We start from the raw sequence: 17440 nt of genomic DNA on the forward strand, positions 1-17440 counted from the left end.
GGCAAGGGTAACATGCTTTGATATCAAGGCCACATTCAATTGAATGTGGCATTAAGGAGCCCCAGAAAAATTGAAAATCGGGGGCAATATCTCCCCAGTTGGAGTCATTGTTGGCACATAGGAAAATGGTGTGGTTGTTGGTGACAAGTCATCTCATCACCAGAACATCTCTGCAGGATTCCTTAGCATCCTGTCCTAGGCACCACCACCATTAGCTGCTTCATCAACGACCATCCCTCTATCATAAAGTAAGAATTGGGATTTTTTTTGATGATTGCACTATGTTCGTAACTCCTCAGAGAATAAAGCAGTCCTGTTCAAATGCAATAAGATCTGGACAGTATCCACACTTGGGCTGACAAGCGCAAGTAACATTCACACCACACAAATGCAAGGCAGCGGCCGTCTCCAATACAAAACTAAACTAACCACTGCCTCTTAACATTCAATGGTGTTACCATCGCTGAAATCCCCACTATCAACATTCTGGGGGTTACTATTGACCAGAGACTCAACTGGACTCACCATATAAATACGATGGCCAGTAGAGCAGGTCAGAGGCTCGGAATACTTATAAGAATTCCTATAGTGTGGAAACAGGCCAAACAAGATCACACCAACCCTCCGAAGAGCATCCCATCCAGACCTATCCCTCCACCCTATCGCTGCAACCCTGCATTACCCATAGCTAATCTACACATCCCTGAACACTAAGGGTAATTTAGTGGGGTCCATGCACCTAACCTGCACATCTTTACACTTTGAGACGAAACCAGAGCACCCAGTGGAAACCAACACAAGAGACAAGGAGAACGTGCAAACTCCACACAGACAGTCACCCAAGGGTGGAATCGAATCTGGCTCCCTGGCACTGAGGCTGCAGTGCTAACCACTGAGCCACTGTGCCACCCTACTGTGGTGAGTTACTCACCTGCTGATTCCCTAACGCCTGTGCACTATCTACAAACCACAGATCAGGAGTGTGATGGAACACTCCTTCAAAATACCTCAAAAAAAAAAGGAGCAGCTCTTACAGCCAGAAATTTTTCCCGTCCTCCATCTTGGATTGTCCAGAATCCAATCTTACCCTAAGGGGCAACTTTTTCACACCGAGGGTAGTACGTGTATGGAATGAGCTGCTAGAGGATGTGGTGGAGGCTGGTACAATTGCAACATTTAAAAGGCATCTGGACGGGTATATGAATAGGAAGGGTTTGGAGGAGTATGGGCTGGGTGTTGGCAGGTGGGACTAGATTGGGTTGGAATATCTCGTCGGCACGGACAGGTTGGACCGAAGGGTCTGTTTCCATGCTGGACATCTCTATGACTCCCCACTTGCTTGAATGGAGGCAGCTCGAACAGCACTCAAGAAGCTTCATGCCATCCAGGACAAAGTAGCCCACTTGACTGACACCATATTCACAAGCATCCATTCTCTTCACAAACACTTAATAGCAGCAACGTGTACATCTCCAAAATCACCAAAGACAGCACCTTCCAAATCCATGACCACTATCATCTAGAAGGACAAGAGCAGCAGATATCATCCCTGCAAGTTGCCCTCCAAACCACTCAACACCGTGACTTGGAAATATATCACTGTTCCTGGGTCAAATTTTGCTGGGTCAAAATCTGGAATTCCCTCCCTAATGACAATGTGGGTCTACCTACAGCACATGGGCTGCAGTGGTTCAAGAACACAGCTCAACACCACCTTCTCAAGAGTGACTTGGGATGGGCAATAAATGTTGACCAGCTGGTGACACCCATGTCCTATGAGTAAGTAAAGAAAACCTACATCTAGCCAACTGCATACCGTAATGGACTTCAATCAATACAGAACTTTCAGCAATGTTGTTGGTAATTAACTCTACAAATCAGTAAGAAAGGCAAAGATAAATCAACAATTGCAACTTGTTTACCACCAAATCTGGATAACAGAATATAAATGGCAAATAGAACATTGTCTGCACTAAACTGAATACTCTGGTGTAGAGTGGTCTACATTTGCTGAACTTAATTTTTCTTCTGACGCAAGTTGGTGGTAGACAGTCCAACACTAATGGAAGACAGCAAGAGTTGAATATTCAGATGTTCACAGGCAACAAACCCAAGCCCACATGTCCAAAAATATACTTGCAGACAGATCACAGGAAACACACTGTAATGCAAACTGTGGTCATTTGTTCATTGGTACAAAGCCAAATTATATCACACGTGCCTTGGATAACAGGACCATCTTGGTCTGTCTCAGTCCATATTTGCAGGATGACCCTGCTGTTTGACCATGAGATTTACAGGCTCATGTGTACACCTTGACGACTGTGCACAATAAAAAAAATGCTTGTCAAATAAAATATTGTGATTTTATCTTGCGAGGGAAGAAATCCTAGACAATTACTTAGATGACCCCTCCCCTCTTGCAACTGTCCACTCTCCCCTTCACTCCCCTGTCCCTTACTCTCTCTCTCTTCTCTCCACCTCCTCCTCCCTTTTATCCTGTCCAATTCTACTCATCTTCTCACTGATCTACCCCCTCTTGGTCCCCTTTCCTCTCTAACCCCTGGCTGCCCCCCCCCCCCCAAACACACACTTCTCCCACCCTCTCCCCCAGTCATTCAGGTGACAGCGAACTTGACGCAGTCTCTTTAAATGTTCCTCCAACCTTTTCCCAACACCACCAGCCCCCCCAAAAAAATCCCGGGCCGTGTTCGAGACCCGGGAACATTTTTCCAGTCACTTACAGGCCACGACGTTCACCCAGGCGGCGTGAATCCCGAAGAAGAGCAGGCATACGGAAGCGGCCATATCCGACCCGGGGCTGGGGAAAGCGAAGTAATCAATGCACGATGACGAGGCAGGGGACACCGGCAGTGCGGCTCGGCCCAGTTCAGCCGCGGCGGTTACTGACAGCCCGGCCGCGCCACGCCGACAGCTCGCGACGGTCTCATGGCCCTCGCGGAGGCCGCGATTTGAAAGTCTGCTGGCCCCGGCTCGCGCTCACAACCGCCCGCCGGACCGGCAGACGCAGCTCCTCGCCTCTTGCCCTAATCGCCGGATTCCTCACCCGCTCCGCTCAGATATACACACATACACACGCAGAGATAAAATTATTATTTCCCTCCTTTTAATTCCTCGACTGTCGCTGGGTTTTTCTTTCCCCGCGGAGAAAAAAAATCCAGCGGAAAAAAAAAGCCGCCGGCGTCCGAGACAAACCGTGGATGGGTGGGATTGATGGAAAAAAATCTTTTTTTTTGTTCGACAACTGTTCTACTCGTGATCACGGAACAAAATGTTCAGGATTATCTATGCAGATATGAGAATTCCCGTTTGTTCGATCGCTGATGATAAATCCTCTACAAACTTCAGTCGTATGTTGGGGATTTTAAAATAATATAACTTGCCATAATGGGAAACGAAAAAAAATTCCTACGACCCGTCTCCTCGACGACGATGATTTTCCTTCTCTTCCTGACGGAACATTTGTATATATTTCCTCGCAGACTTGTCTGAGATTTCCTCTTCAGTACATGGGATTTCTTTCCCTCCCTTCCCCCTCTCGAGTGAAGCGAGATCGATCGAATTTACTTTTAATCTTCTCGAAATAATTTCCACCCCCGCTTCCAAGCGCAGGTCTTCGGCCGATGGCGTTTTCTTTTTTGTGTACGTTTTATTTTCCTTCTCAAACCGTCCTCGGGAGCTGCACCGCAAACTCTTCGTCCTGGTGGGGTGGGGGGGCGATTTATTTATTTAGATTTCGCTCTTTCGCCTGGCTCCCGTTCAATTTATTCTGCTATTTTTCTCTCTCTCTCTCTCTCTCTCTCATCCTGCAGCTCCTGTTATACAAAAAAAATTAAGATTTCCGCTACCGAAGGTTCATTCCCCCCAGCCGGTCATCATGCCCGTCCTTCCTCCCCACCCCACTCCACCTCTTGTGCTTGCCTTCTGATCTGAGGCGGTTTGGTTGGTGGGGGGCAAATGTCTGGTCCACTCAAACCAGCTTTAGGTTCACACTTTCAGGATTAAAGAGCAGGAGGCACTGGCAACTTCCGAAAGAATCTCTCCTACCCCACCCCCAACCACCAACCCAAGCCGTTTTGCTTTATTTCTGCTAGATTGTGTGGAAGTTGTCTTTCTTTCTCCCTCCCACCCCGCTTCCTTCACCCTGTGCAAACTCCAGGAGACCACAAGAGGTTTCGGAGGGGTGGGAGGTGCCGAAAACGTTTTCTTCTTTATCCCCTCCTCCTCCTCTTCCCAGCCAAGTCGATTCCTGGGATCTTTTTTCCACTCCCGTCTCTTATGTCCGTGTTTTGCGTGGCTTTATTTTTTTTCCGCCCCGGTGGAGAACCACGAAGACTGGACTGGGGCTGAGCTGAGCTGATCGCGAACAGGGAAAGACAGCCGATACCAGACACACAAACACAGCAAGAAAAGACGGGAAACGCCCGCCAGACACGCCATGGTCACACCGAGCCTGAGGCGGTGTCTGAATCCGAACAGCTCCCTCTATAGTGCTGTACGTTTAAAGGGGCAACGCAAATTAACACCCCCAACCCAACCCAACCCAAAAAAAGCTCTGAAGTAGGAATGGACAAATTAGAAATTCTGGTTTCCCTCATAAAGGAGTTCTACAGCTCGCAGTGAAATTGCGCTTTCAATGTGCCAGCTGTGTTTCAAAACCTCCACTGAGGCATCAGGAACAAATGAACATTGAGCCAATAAAGATGCATAAGCAGTGAATGCAAATTTAATGGGATCAGTGGAATTCAAAGCAGCAACCTCAACGAGGAGAGAGAGGTGAAAGGGTCTGGGGCAAGAAGCCTGGATTTGAGGCCTAGGTAGCTGAAGGAACCATTGTTAATATTGGGGTGAGAAGGGAACTCACAAGTGGCCAGATTCAAAGGATCAAGAGTCCAGTGGGTACTTGAGATTTGAATACTCAGACCAAATAAGGAGGTGGGTAATTACAAGTTCATTTACACATCTACCTCACAAGTACAATATTTCGTTAACAATAATTTGTCCACCAGCACTTTTCTCTATAAAACTAAAGTATTTCCACCTGAAGTAACTTTTCCATTGAATCCTCTCTTTATACAGATATTTGGTATGCAAATCCACATGGACCCAGCTGTGCCACTCACTTTGTAGAATATGCTGAACTTCCACTTTTCCTCAAGTTCTTTTTTTAACCACTGCAGTGATGACTCTGTCAGATACTCCCTAAATCACATTGACCTAAAAATATATTAACCATATTTATATATATATATATATTAGATTTGATTACTTACAGTGTGGAAACAGGCCTTTCGGCCCAACAGATTCACACCGACCCTCCGAAGAGCAACCCCTCCAGACCCATCCCTACAAGGATATATCCTTTCAATATTTCTTTATCATATTTTTAGTGCTGTGATGGGAGTAGTGTGCTGATAAACCAGCGTCGACAATGACACATGTATATGAATTCAATTACCTAATTAGCCAATTGCTTCCGTTTTATACTCTTTATCAGAATAAAAGAAATGTTAACCAGGTTTCCCTAATGAATTCATAAGGAACAAAACTTTTCATGAATTAGCTAGAAAACACTGGTTAACATCTAAGCTCTGATCCCCTGAATCAAAAATTATATCCTCTGGATTGTGCACACAGGCACATTGTCATGAGCCAAAAAAAGGTCTCTGTAGATATCTTTGATTTAAAAAGGCAGAATGGGGGGCACAAAAACAACCCAAGGTCTAGAAACAAGGGATATTCATGTCTACTGCATTTCCTGAAGATGACACAAAATTGCGGACAGCCATAGATTGTTGGTAGATGTCCAGTTCTAATTGCAGCCAACTTAGATTCAACCTTCAACCTTTTTGGGGAGGGGGGGCAGTGATGGCTCTGGTCACAGTCCACCTCTTTCAATTTGCCAGGTGAGCAGAAATATTGACATTTAGAAACTCTATCACGTTTCCAAGCTAGTTAGCAAAAAAAAGGAGTCTGACAGCTTCTTAGGTCTCTTCTTTACTGACTCCTGGGGTTATGAAATAGATCAGAAAGGGTTGCTAGGCAACCAGAGGAGTGGAAGGGATAAAAAGTACAGAGCCTTTCGAAACTGGCTTGGCTGAGTGGAGAAAGGTGAAAGGTAAAACATTCAGCACCCCCACCCCACCAAATCTTTTGGAGCCTTCTGGACTTTGTACAGGGAGATGAGAGAGGAGAGAAAACAACTTTATATAACTGAGTTTAATCCTTTCAAAGCTGGGTTTTTAAGGAAAGATAATAAACGTTAACTATAATCCCTTTGAAAGCTTTGCTTATATGTTTCTGCACAGCCATTTGATTTCCAGTCAATCAATCAATCTATGATAACTGGAGTCAAATATGATTGTCTTCCATAACGGTATCTATTTGTGGGTCTTCAAAAGGCTGAAGAGGTCAATCCAGGATCCACGGATTCTTTTGCAGTGTGGGCATTGGTGGTTAGAGGTTGTGGTAGGTGGTGTTTCTTGATGTTCTGTTCCTCCTTTCACAAGAGCCCCTTCTGTTCAGCAGCACGACAGAGATGTTTTCATGGCGCATAGCTCCCTGCTGGATGATGTTTCTCCAGTGTTCCATTGTGTAGCCATGTCCTCTCAGTGCAAGGTTTGTGAAGCTTTGTAGCTCAGGTTGAGGTTTAGAATATTCCAACAAGCCACCACACACTGCAGCACAGACGAACTTCGGAACACAGAGAAGAACCACCTATACAACGTATTCAAGAAGAACGAATACTCAAAAAATACAGTCTGCAGATTCCTCAAGAACAAACCACGACAAGCAGACCAAACACAGCCAGAAACCCTAACCACCTTGCCATACATCAAAGAAGTTTCAGAAATGACAACCAGACTACTAAGACCCCTCGGAATCCTAGTAGCACACAAACCCACCTACACTCTCAAACAAAAACTAACAAACTTAAAAGACCCAGTACAACCCATGGACAAAACCAACGTCATCTACAAAATTCCATGCAAGGACTGCCACAAACACTACGTAGGACAAACAGGAAGAAAGTTAGCCACCAGGATACACGAACACCAGCTAGCCACAAAAAGACACAACCCTCTCTCCCTTATAGTCCTACACGCGGATGAAAAAAAACACCATTTCGATTGGGACAACACATCTATCTTGGGACTGGCTAAGCAAAGACATGCCAGAGAATTCCTAGAGGCCTGGCACTCCAACCACAATGCCATAAACAAACATAGATCTAGATACCATCTATCAACCCCTCAGAAAACGTACAGGAAATGACATCACCACAAACCCCAGGAACCCCATCCAAGACAAACATCTAAATAGAAAGCAGGAGACAACAGCTTCGCTTCACTTGGAGGTTGCCACTGATGATGTTACCTAGCCAGGTAATGAAATGTCTGGATATCAAACCTACAGCTCAGTGAGCAAACCTGCACCCTATGTCCTCTCAGTTATTGATGACAAGGAATTTCTTGAGTTTGGTCCAGAAGAAGGTTACCTCTAACCACCAGATTAAAAAGGGATCTTGATCAGATGGGTCAATGGGTTGAGGAGTAGCAGATGGAGTTTAATTTAAATAAATGCGAAGTACTTCATTATGGGAAAGCAAACCTTAGCAGGACTTATACACTTAATGGTAAGGTCCTAGGGAGTGTTGCTGAACAAAGGGATCTTGGAGTGCAGGTTCATAGCTCCTTGAAAGGAGAGTTGCATGTAGATGGGATAGAGAAGAAGGCGTTTGTATGCTTTCCTTTATTGGTCAGAGTATTGAGCACAGGAGTTGGGAGGTCATGTTGCGGCTATACAGAACATTGGTTAGGCCACTGTTGGAATATTGTGTGCAATTCTAGTGTCCTTCCTATCGGAAGGATGTTGTAAAACTTGAAAAAGTTCAGAAAAGGTTTACAAGGATGTTACCAGGGTTGGAGGATTTGAGCTATAGGGAGAGGTTGAATAGGCTAGAGCTGTTTTCCCTGGAGCACCAGAGGCTAAGGGGTGACCTTATAGAGGTTTATAAAATCATGAAGGGCATGGATAGAGTAAATAGATAAGATTTTTTCCCTGGGGTGGGGGAGTCCAGGACGAGAGGACATATGTCTAGGGTGAGAGGGGAAAGATATAAAAGAGACCTAAGGGGCAACTTTTTCACGCAGAGGGTGGTGCATGTGTGGAATGGGCTGCCAGAGGAAGTGGTGGAGGCTAGTACAATTGCAACATTTAAAAGGCATCTGGATGAGTATATGAATAGGGAGGGTTTGGTTGGATATGGGCCAGGTGCTGGCAGGTGGGACTAGATTGGGTTGGGATATCTGGTTGGCATGGACAAGTTCAACCGAAGGGTTTGTTTCCATGCTGTACATCTCTGTGACTCTATGTTATCTTTGAAGTGTTTTTTTGGCCGCCAGGGGCTTCCTGATCTTCAGTCAGCTGGGAATACATGATCTGTTTTGGGAGGCATGAGTTGGACATTCAGATGACATGGTCGATCCATCAGAGTTGCTGTTGAATTATGGTGGCACTAACACTGGTGTTAGTGCACTAGTCTTTCCAGGTGATCCTCAGGAATTTTCGTAGGGATCTCTGGTGGTGGGTGTTCCAGTGCTTTAAGGTGCCTAGTGTCAAATCCATATTGCAATGGGGGAAGGACAACAGCTTTGTAGGCCTGAAGTTTAGTCTGGATCTGTAGTTCATGGTCTTCAAACACATTTCTGAATTGGGCAAAGGCTGCACTGGCTCAGCTCAGATGGTGTTTATTTCTGCATCAATGTTGGCCTTGGAGGAGAGAAGGCTGCTGAGGTCATAAAGTCCTACAGCATGGACACATGCCCTTTGGCCCAAACCTGTCCATACTGAGCAAAATGTCCATCCATGCTAACCCCAATTCCTTGCACTTGGCCTATATCCTTTTCAATGTTTCCTTTCCATGTATTTGTCCAAATGCCTTTTAAATGTTGTTAATGTACTTGCCTCAACCCTTCCCCTGGCAGCTCATTCCACACGCATACCACCCTCTGTGTAAAAGGTATGGGAAGTGATCCCCACATTCAAGGGGAAGGTTATTGACCCTTATTGTAGGATTATGAAGGGACTGTTTAGTGATGGGTGATCATGTAATAGGATTCCATTTTATGTTATGGGTAAGGCCTAAGAACATCTATGCATTAGCAGGGTGCTCTGCAGAGTGTACTGCGATGGTGTTGTCATCAGCATATTAAAACACGAAGATGGAGGTGGTGGAGACCTTGCCCTTGGCCTTGGGCCAGTGAGATGGAGAATGGCCGCAATGAAGGTGGTGAATAGGGTCGGTGCAATGATGCAGTCCTGCTTAACGTCCACCTCCACAGCGAAAAACTCAGACTCCAATCCACAGTTGCTAAGCATTGTCACCTACATGTCATGACGGATTAGCCTCAGCATCCTGATGAACTTATCAGAGCAGCTGCATTGTGACAGTATCTTCCAGAGACTCTGGCAGTTAAAGGTGTCAAAGCCTAGTTGGGTGGATAAAGGCCATGTAAAGTAGTTGCTTCTGTTCCTGACATTTTTCTTGTAATTGATATGTGAAGATCATGTCTGTTTTTCCTCTGGATGGGCAGAAGCCATACTCAATTCAGGAAGTATTTCCTCAAATAATGGCAGAGGATATTGGCATGGACACGTGCCAGTGGTTGAGAGGAGAGAGATGCCTCTGTAACTCCCACAGTCAGCCCTGTCATGCTTTTTAAAAAGGTCACAAACAGAGCATCCCTAAACTCCGAGGGGAGCTCTCTTTTGACCCAAATCTTCAATAGTAAAGCATGTATGTAATTATTGGGGCTGTGGGCCACCCTCCTTTTGTATCTCTGCAGGAATCCCATTAGGACCAGCAGCTGTGTTCTTTCTTAGGCTTCTTAAGGCATTTTGTGCTCCTGGGAGCATGGTTGAACCAAGAAGTCTGTTTCCATGCTGTATGACTCTATGTCACCTTGCATGGATCTCTGGGGGATTTTGTTAATGATTTCCAAGTTAATGTTGGTATGATGGTTGAGGAATTGTTGGAAATGCTCTCTCCAGCAGGTGTTAATGCCTTGTTGTACTTGAGTAGTTTGTCCGTCTTCAGAGCGGACGGGGTTTAGACCACGGTAGCTTGGACTGTATACTGCCTTGGTGGTGCTTAAGAAACCTCTTATATCATGGGCATCTGCTAGCTGCTGGATTTCCAATTTATTTTTGAACTCCTATACTCTCTTCAGGACATCAGCCTTAGCTGTGGCATAGGCCCTTCTTTTGGCCTTGCAGTTGATGTCATTCTGCCAGTCACAAAGGCTTTCTTTTTCTTGAAGTTGAGCTGTTTAATTTCTGCATTTTCTCATCAAACCAGTCCTGATTGCTTCTGGACTTGTGCCCATGGGTGTTATTGCAGGGTACTGAGATGATTGATTTAAACAGACTCTAGTGTTCTCCTATGTCCTCAGGCTATTCCCTAGGTAGATTTTTAGCAAGTGAAACCTGTAGCTGTTGCATCATGGTCGTGTCACCCAGGTTCTCGATGTTGAATCTTGGCTGGATCTGATTCTTCGGAATTTTCTTGTTTCTGTGTAGTCTGATGGACATTGTGGAATGATAAGGCAGTAATCAATCCAGCAGCCAGCTGAGCTGATCATAGCCCTGATGACATTCACATCCCAAAGGTCCCTGGAGCAATCAATGGCAGTCAGCAGCAGGTAAAGTTCTGCAAAGTGTTGGCTTTGTTTACAAGAAAATACATGGTTAAAAAAACTTCTTCAAACTGGAGAATGACTTAATAGTTCAAAACTTCCAGTTTTTCCAGGTTTTCCTTAAATATAAAAATGTATTTCCAACAATAGCTGCTCTGATGACACTATCTTCCATATCAAAGTTTCTGAAATGTCACCCTTCCCTCAACTTGTAATACTCTCCCCTGTGAAAAACCAAAACCAAAGGGAGCACTCCCATTTTCATATGCTTCTAATTCAACCCATAAATTCAACCCATTCCTTTCATTCCCTATTCCACAGCCACTGCCCGATTATATTCCATCATTTCATTCGTGTCCAATGTAAACCAAAATATTTTCCCCTCTCCTGTCTGCTTTCTAACGAAGCAGTTCTCTTTGTGACATGTAGGCACACTTCCACCACCCTTACATTCAATTTCCTTCCTCTGAGAAGATTCCTTGAAGCATGCTATCCAGGGCCCCAAACACTGCTTTCAAATAAGGGAGAAATTTATATGTACATTCCCCAACCTAGTATACTGATTTCACTGACCTGGTTTAGTCTCCTCCCCATTAGGGGAAATAAGCACCAATTAGGTGGTCATTTTACAGTACATTACAAGCTTGGTCCCAGGATCTTTGTGATTTTTTTACAGAAAGTTCTTCATTCAAATCCAACTCTGGCTTCTCTACCTTTGGCCTTGTACATATTTCCAATAAACCTTACAGAAAACTTGAGGAACAGCATTTTATCTTGCTGTTCAGTACTTTGCAGTTCTGAGTCCTTAATTTTAAATTGACATAAAGGTCGTTCTGCTATAACGTGCATTTCGTCAACAGGAATTCGATATAATATGATTGACAAATTGAGGATGCTGTTTCTAAACTGTGAACTTTTAAAACAGGTTGGCTGCAATACAATTACATTGCCAACACTTTAAGCACTGTTTCTAAAACACGATTTTTCTATAACACGGGGTTGTATATGAACGCAACCATCGCGTTTTAGAAGAACTGACTATATTATTGAAATTATCTATGGATTTCACTTTTTCTTTGACAGAAATACTGGTAGCTTAGAATAAGTGAGTCAGCATCCCAGGTTGATGCTTAGGATGATCACATTCCATTGAACACTTTACTTATAAAGTAGTCAGCACTTTGGTAACTTTCCTTCTTTGTTCCTGCACTGCTGGAGCCAGCTTTGTTTTACCAATTTTCCTGCCTTACACCTGCAATTCCTCTCACCTCCCACCACAAATACTTCAACTGCTCAATCACACAATTAATTTCTTGTTATTATTACCAACCTCTTTTATTTTGACTGAGTTATTAACTGAGTGCCTTGCATCTCTTTTGACCAAGGAAATAGGTACTGATGAAATCTTACTTAATTCATTCATGGGATGAGTGCTTTTCAAAACTAGGCATTTATTGCCCATCCCTAAACACCTAGAGGGCAGCTAGGAGTCAACCACATTGCTTTGGATCTGGACTCACATGTAGGCCAGACTAAGTAAAAATGTCAGTTCCCTTTCCTAAAGAACATTGGTGAGCCAGATGGATTTTTCCAACAAGTAGCAATGGATTCATGACCATCTTAGACTCTTAATTCCAGTTTTTATTAAATTCAAGTTCCATCTTCTTCTGTGAAATTGGAACATTACCTGGGTCTCTGGATTACCAGTCCAGCGAAAATACTACTAGGTCATCATCACCAAGTCATGTGAAAGAGGAAATAGTGGATTTGAATGGGCTAACAGTTGATAAAGAGAGCTTTTAAAAAGGTTGACTGCATATGAAGTCATCGATACCAAGTTGGTTGCAACTACAGATACTGAAGGAAATAAGGAAACAATTGGTAAAGTCCAGGCCATAAGCTTCCAACTCTCCTTTGATACAGCGGTTGTGCCAGAGAACTGGAGAATTGCAACTACCATGCCTGTAATAACTCAGGAAACCCAACTGGAAAGGAACATTAGTTTCTGTTGAACACCAAAAAAGAGCCACTACTCATGGCACACATGGAGTAGCCTCAGCCCAGAACAGATAGTTCTGCAGGTACATCCCCGGGTCTGCTTTAGACAATAGAGAACAGGTGCCATTCAGCCCTTCGAGCCTGCACCGCCATTCAATATGATCATGGCTGATCATTCCTAATCAATATCCTGTTCCTGCCTTATCTCCATAACCCTTGATTCCACTATCTTTGAGAGCTCTATCCAACTCTTTCTTAAATGAATCCAGGGACTGGGCCTCCACTGCCCTCTGGGGCAGAGCATTCCACACAGCCACCACTCTCTGGGTGAAGAAGTTGCTCGTCATCTCTGTCCTAAATGGTCTACCCCGTATTTTTAAGCTGTGTCCTCTGGTTCGGCACTCACCCATCAGCGGAAACATGTTTCCTGCTGCCAGAGTGTCCAATCCTTTCATAATCTTATACGTCTCAATCAGATCCCCTCTCAGTCTTCTAAACTCAAGGGTATACAAGCCCAGTCGCTTCAGTCTTTCAGTGTAAGGTAATCCCGCCATGCTTTATTTTCTTTTATATTTACAAGTATTCTAACACACAATGGAACAGTATTTTCCCATCACCAAATTACCATGACTTTTCTTTTTGTTTTTGGTATTAACTGTCACCAGTGTAGCCAATTAGATATTTGCATGCAATGCCCATTATATGTAATGCAGACCATCAAAAGTGAGGGAGAGTGGAAATAAGCTAAATCAAACTAGAATTGAATGGTGAGATCAAATACTATATCCCATGTGATGCCCACCTCTCTCTAAAGGCATCGAGAGTTTTGGTGGATACCATGTCCTACCTTGCCAAAGACACCCTGATGCAAATGTAGATGTGGATTGGGTCTGTTTTTTTCATCCACTAGTGCTGTTACACACAACTGCATGGTTTTCTTCCATCACAAAATCACCATGAGTATTTTTTTGTTTTTAACTATCAACCACCATCACTAAATTACTCATGCAGCCAGCTCGATATTCACATACAAAGCCCATTACAGGCAATGTAAACCATCAGAAAATGAAGGTGAGGGTGTTAAATCAAAGTGGAGATGGATAGGGAGATAAATACTCACCTCTCTCTAAAAGCATTGACTGTATTGCTGGACACTATGTGCTCCTTCTTCAACGACATCCAAGGATGAACATAGCTGTTGACTTGGCTTTTTCATATGCAGAAGTGTTCTTATACAAATGTCTTTTCTGCCTCCATCACCAAATCGTTATGACCTTTTTTGATTTTAGCAACTGAATGTCACAAGTGTAACCAATTAGATATTCACATACAAAGCTTGTAATAGGCAATGCAAACCATCAAGAGTGAGGGAGAGATGGGAGAATTGGAAGGAGCCATACTAAAATGGAGTTGGAAATGGAGATAAGGCACTGTATCTCCCATGGTGCCCATCTGTCTCTCCAAAGGCATCAAGGGTTTTATCTGAGCCCTTTGGAACCAATCAGACACTTCGACCAGTAGGTTATAAATTAATTTACCCAGGTGTCCCATAAAATAAGTACAGACACAAGTCGGTACCAATGCAAACTGTCACAACTTCATTTAGGAACAAATAACAGTAAGACTTCAACATTAACAATACTATTCCTAATCCTGCCCGATTCCCTTAGTTGTTACAATACTTCCCAATGTCTTTTGTAACCTTAGTTGAGTTCACAAAGTCATTGTTTTCTCTCACTCTGGGTGGTCAATCAGTCTTTGCCTTTGCCACACCAGCTGCATCTTCTTCGCTTCCAGAAGATCCAAGAGATCGGTCTGCAGGTGTACCACTTTTATATACCTTTTTGGAATGGTTTTCTGGAGTGTTCTACAGTTCTGGCGAATCAAGGAGACTTACTTAATGGTTTGAAACATTGACAGTCATTTAAGTGGCTTGTTAATGTTTGTTTCTTTGTGTAGCAGGAATCGGTACCTTCCTGTTTGGGCCCTCCTTTGTTTGGTGGATAAGTTGTTGAGGATATTTCTGCCCAAGATAACTGTTGCCTTTTACATATATGCTACTATCATTAGCACCAGGCGCTGTGTTTGCAATTTATCTAGTTTCAGGGTTTTGTGACCTTAGAGTTTTACTTGGCCAATGTACCCAGCATGTCCTGCTACTTAGCCAAGTTGGCAATCTATCGTATATACTCTGTAAAAGTCAAATTTTTTTAGACTGTTTTTAAAGGTTCAATATATAGGGTTGACTACTACACAGGTATTAGTTTTGAGGGGCTGAAATACATCCTACAGTTCGAAATACCTTATTATTAGTAGAAGTTGATTTGATCGCACAACTAATCCCAGGTAAAGAAGAAAAGCAATGAATTACGGTAAAGGTAATTACCTGATAAAAGCAAGAAAAACAAGAATGAATTACTGATAGGAAGTTTTATTTATACAGACTTGACATGGGAAAGATCCATTGAAATCCTGCAAAATCACACTGTTCAACATTGTAATGGTCTTGTATAACGGCACACTTAAAATGAAACATTAAATTCTGAATGTGTAAGCATCTTGAACTTTCCTGCCAAATTCTTCTGTTTCCCTCCTATTTACTCTCATATGTTATGAACCTCAGCAACAGTAACAAATTTGTCAAAGAATTAAAGACATATGTAGCTAATATATCTCTTTTTTACTCAGATATAATGGCACAATAAAAATGATTAACTTTTTAACAATATTAACTTTTGGATGTATATTGAACAAACTGTGATAAGTACTGATAGCCTTGGTAACGGTCTGAATGAATGAATGAATGAATCAAAACCTGCTGTAGTAAACCAATTGGGCAAAGTTGAGTTACGAATGAATAGTAAACAAAGGACGATGAGTAGAGTTACCAGTATGAATTAATAACTAAAGAAATTGAGGGTTTGGTTAAGAAAAAGAAGGATGCATATGTCAGGTATAGACAGGATAGATTGAGTGAATCCTTAGAAGAGTATTAAGACAGTAGGAGTATACTTAAGAGGGAAATCAGGAGGGCAAAAAGTGGACATGAGATAGCTTTGGCAAATAGAATTAAGGAGAATCCAAAGGGTTTTTACAAATACATTAAGGACAAAAGGGTAACTAGGGAGAGAATATGGCCCCTCAAAGATCAGCAAGCCGACCATTCTGTGGAGCCATAGAAAATGGGGGAGATACTAAATGAATATCCTGCATCAGTTCCCGCCTCAGGCGACTGACTGTGTGGAGTTTGCACGTTCTCCCCGTGTCTGCGTGGGTTTCCTCCCACAGTCCAAAGATGTGCTGGTCAGGTGAATTGGCCATGCTAAATTGCCCATAGTGTTAGGTAAGGGGTAAATGTAGGGGTATGGGTGGGTTGCGCTTCGGCGGGGCGGTGTGGACTTGTTGGGCCGAAGGGCCTGTTTCCACACTGTAAGTAATCTAATCTAAAAGTGTTTACTATGGAAAGGACATGGAAGATATAGACTGTAGGGAAATAGATGATGACATCTTGAAAAATGTCCATATTACAGAGGAGGAAGTGTTGGATGTCTTGAAGCACATAAAGGTGGATAAATCCCCAGGACCTGATCAGGTGTACCCTAGAACCCTGAAGAAGGGCTTATGCCCGAAACGTCGATTCTCCTGTTCCCTGGATGCTGCCTGACCTGCTGCGCTTTTCCAGCAACACATTTTCAGCCTAGAACTCTGTGGGAAGCTATGGAAGTGATTGCTGGGCCTCTTGCTGAGATATTTGCATCATCGATAGTCACAAGTGAGGTGCCGGAAGACTGGAGGTTGGCAAAGGTGGTGCCACTGTTTAAGAAGGGTGGTAAGGACAAGCCAGGGAACTATAGACCAGTGAGCCTGACCTCGGTGGTGGGCAAGTTGTTGGAGGGAATCCTGAGGGACAGGATGTACATGTATTTGGAAAATCAAGGACTGATTTGGGATAGTCAACATGGCTTTGTGCGTGGGAAATCATGTCTCACAAACTTGATTGAGTTTTTTGAAGAAGTAACAAAGAGGATTGATGAGGGCAGAGCAGTAGATGTGATCTATATGGACTTCAGTAAGGCGTTCAACAAGGTTCCCCATGGGAGACTGATCAGCAAGGTTAGATCTCACAGAATACAGGGAGAACTAGCCATTTGGATACAGAACTGGCTCAAAAGTAGAAGCCAGAGGGTGGTGGTGGAGGGTTGTTTTTCAGACTGGACGCCTGTGACCAGTGGAGTGCCACAAGGATCGGTGCTGGGTCCTCTACTTTTCGTCATTTTGTATAAATGATTTGGATGCGAGCATAAGAGGTATAGTTATTAAGTTTGCTGATGACATCAAAATTGGAGGTGTAGTGGACAGCGAAGAAGGTTACCTCCGATTTGAACAGGATCTTGATCAGATGGGCCAATGGGCTGAGAAGTGGCAGATGGAGTTTAATTCAGATAAATGTGAGGTGCTGCATTTTGGGAAAGCAAATCTTAGCAGGACTTATACACTTAATGGTCAGGTCCTAGGGAGTGTTGCTGAACAAAGAGACCTTGGAGTGCAGGTTCATAGCTCCTTGAAAGTAGAGTTGCAGGTAGATAGGATAGTGAAGAAGGCATTTGGTATGCTTTCCTTTATTGGTCAGAGTATTGAGTACAGGAGTTGGGAGGTCATGTTGCAGCTGTACAGGACATTGGTTAGGCCACTGTTGGAATATTGTGTGCAATTCTGGTCTCCTT

General features: G+C 43.6%; 1 protein-coding gene across 2 annotated transcripts in view; it reads right to left on the bottom strand.

Moving 5' to 3' along the window:
• Positions 1-4444, bottom strand: part of bmpr2b (bone morphogenetic protein receptor type 2b) — a 324336-nt gene extending 319892 nt beyond the window's left edge. Inside the window, exon 1 of one of the 2 annotated variants that reach the window (XM_087988933.1) lies at positions 2745-4444. In XM_087988933.1, coding sequence (XP_087845059.1) covers positions 2745-2808 — 64 coding nt within the window. In that variant the 5' untranslated portion in view covers positions 2809-4444. The remainder of the gene's footprint in view (positions 1-2744) is intronic. The other variant, XM_087988932.1, reaches the window with a different exon arrangement.
• Positions 4445-17440: the final 12996 nt, after the last annotated feature.

This window comes from Chiloscyllium plagiosum, unplaced genomic scaffold (genome assembly GCF_037043375.1).
Source record: "Chiloscyllium plagiosum isolate Xiang-an unplaced genomic scaffold, Cpla_swu_hap1 HiC_scaffold_7, whole genome shotgun sequence".
Lineage (NCBI taxonomy): Eukaryota > Metazoa > Chordata > Chondrichthyes > Orectolobiformes > Hemiscylliidae > Chiloscyllium > Chiloscyllium plagiosum.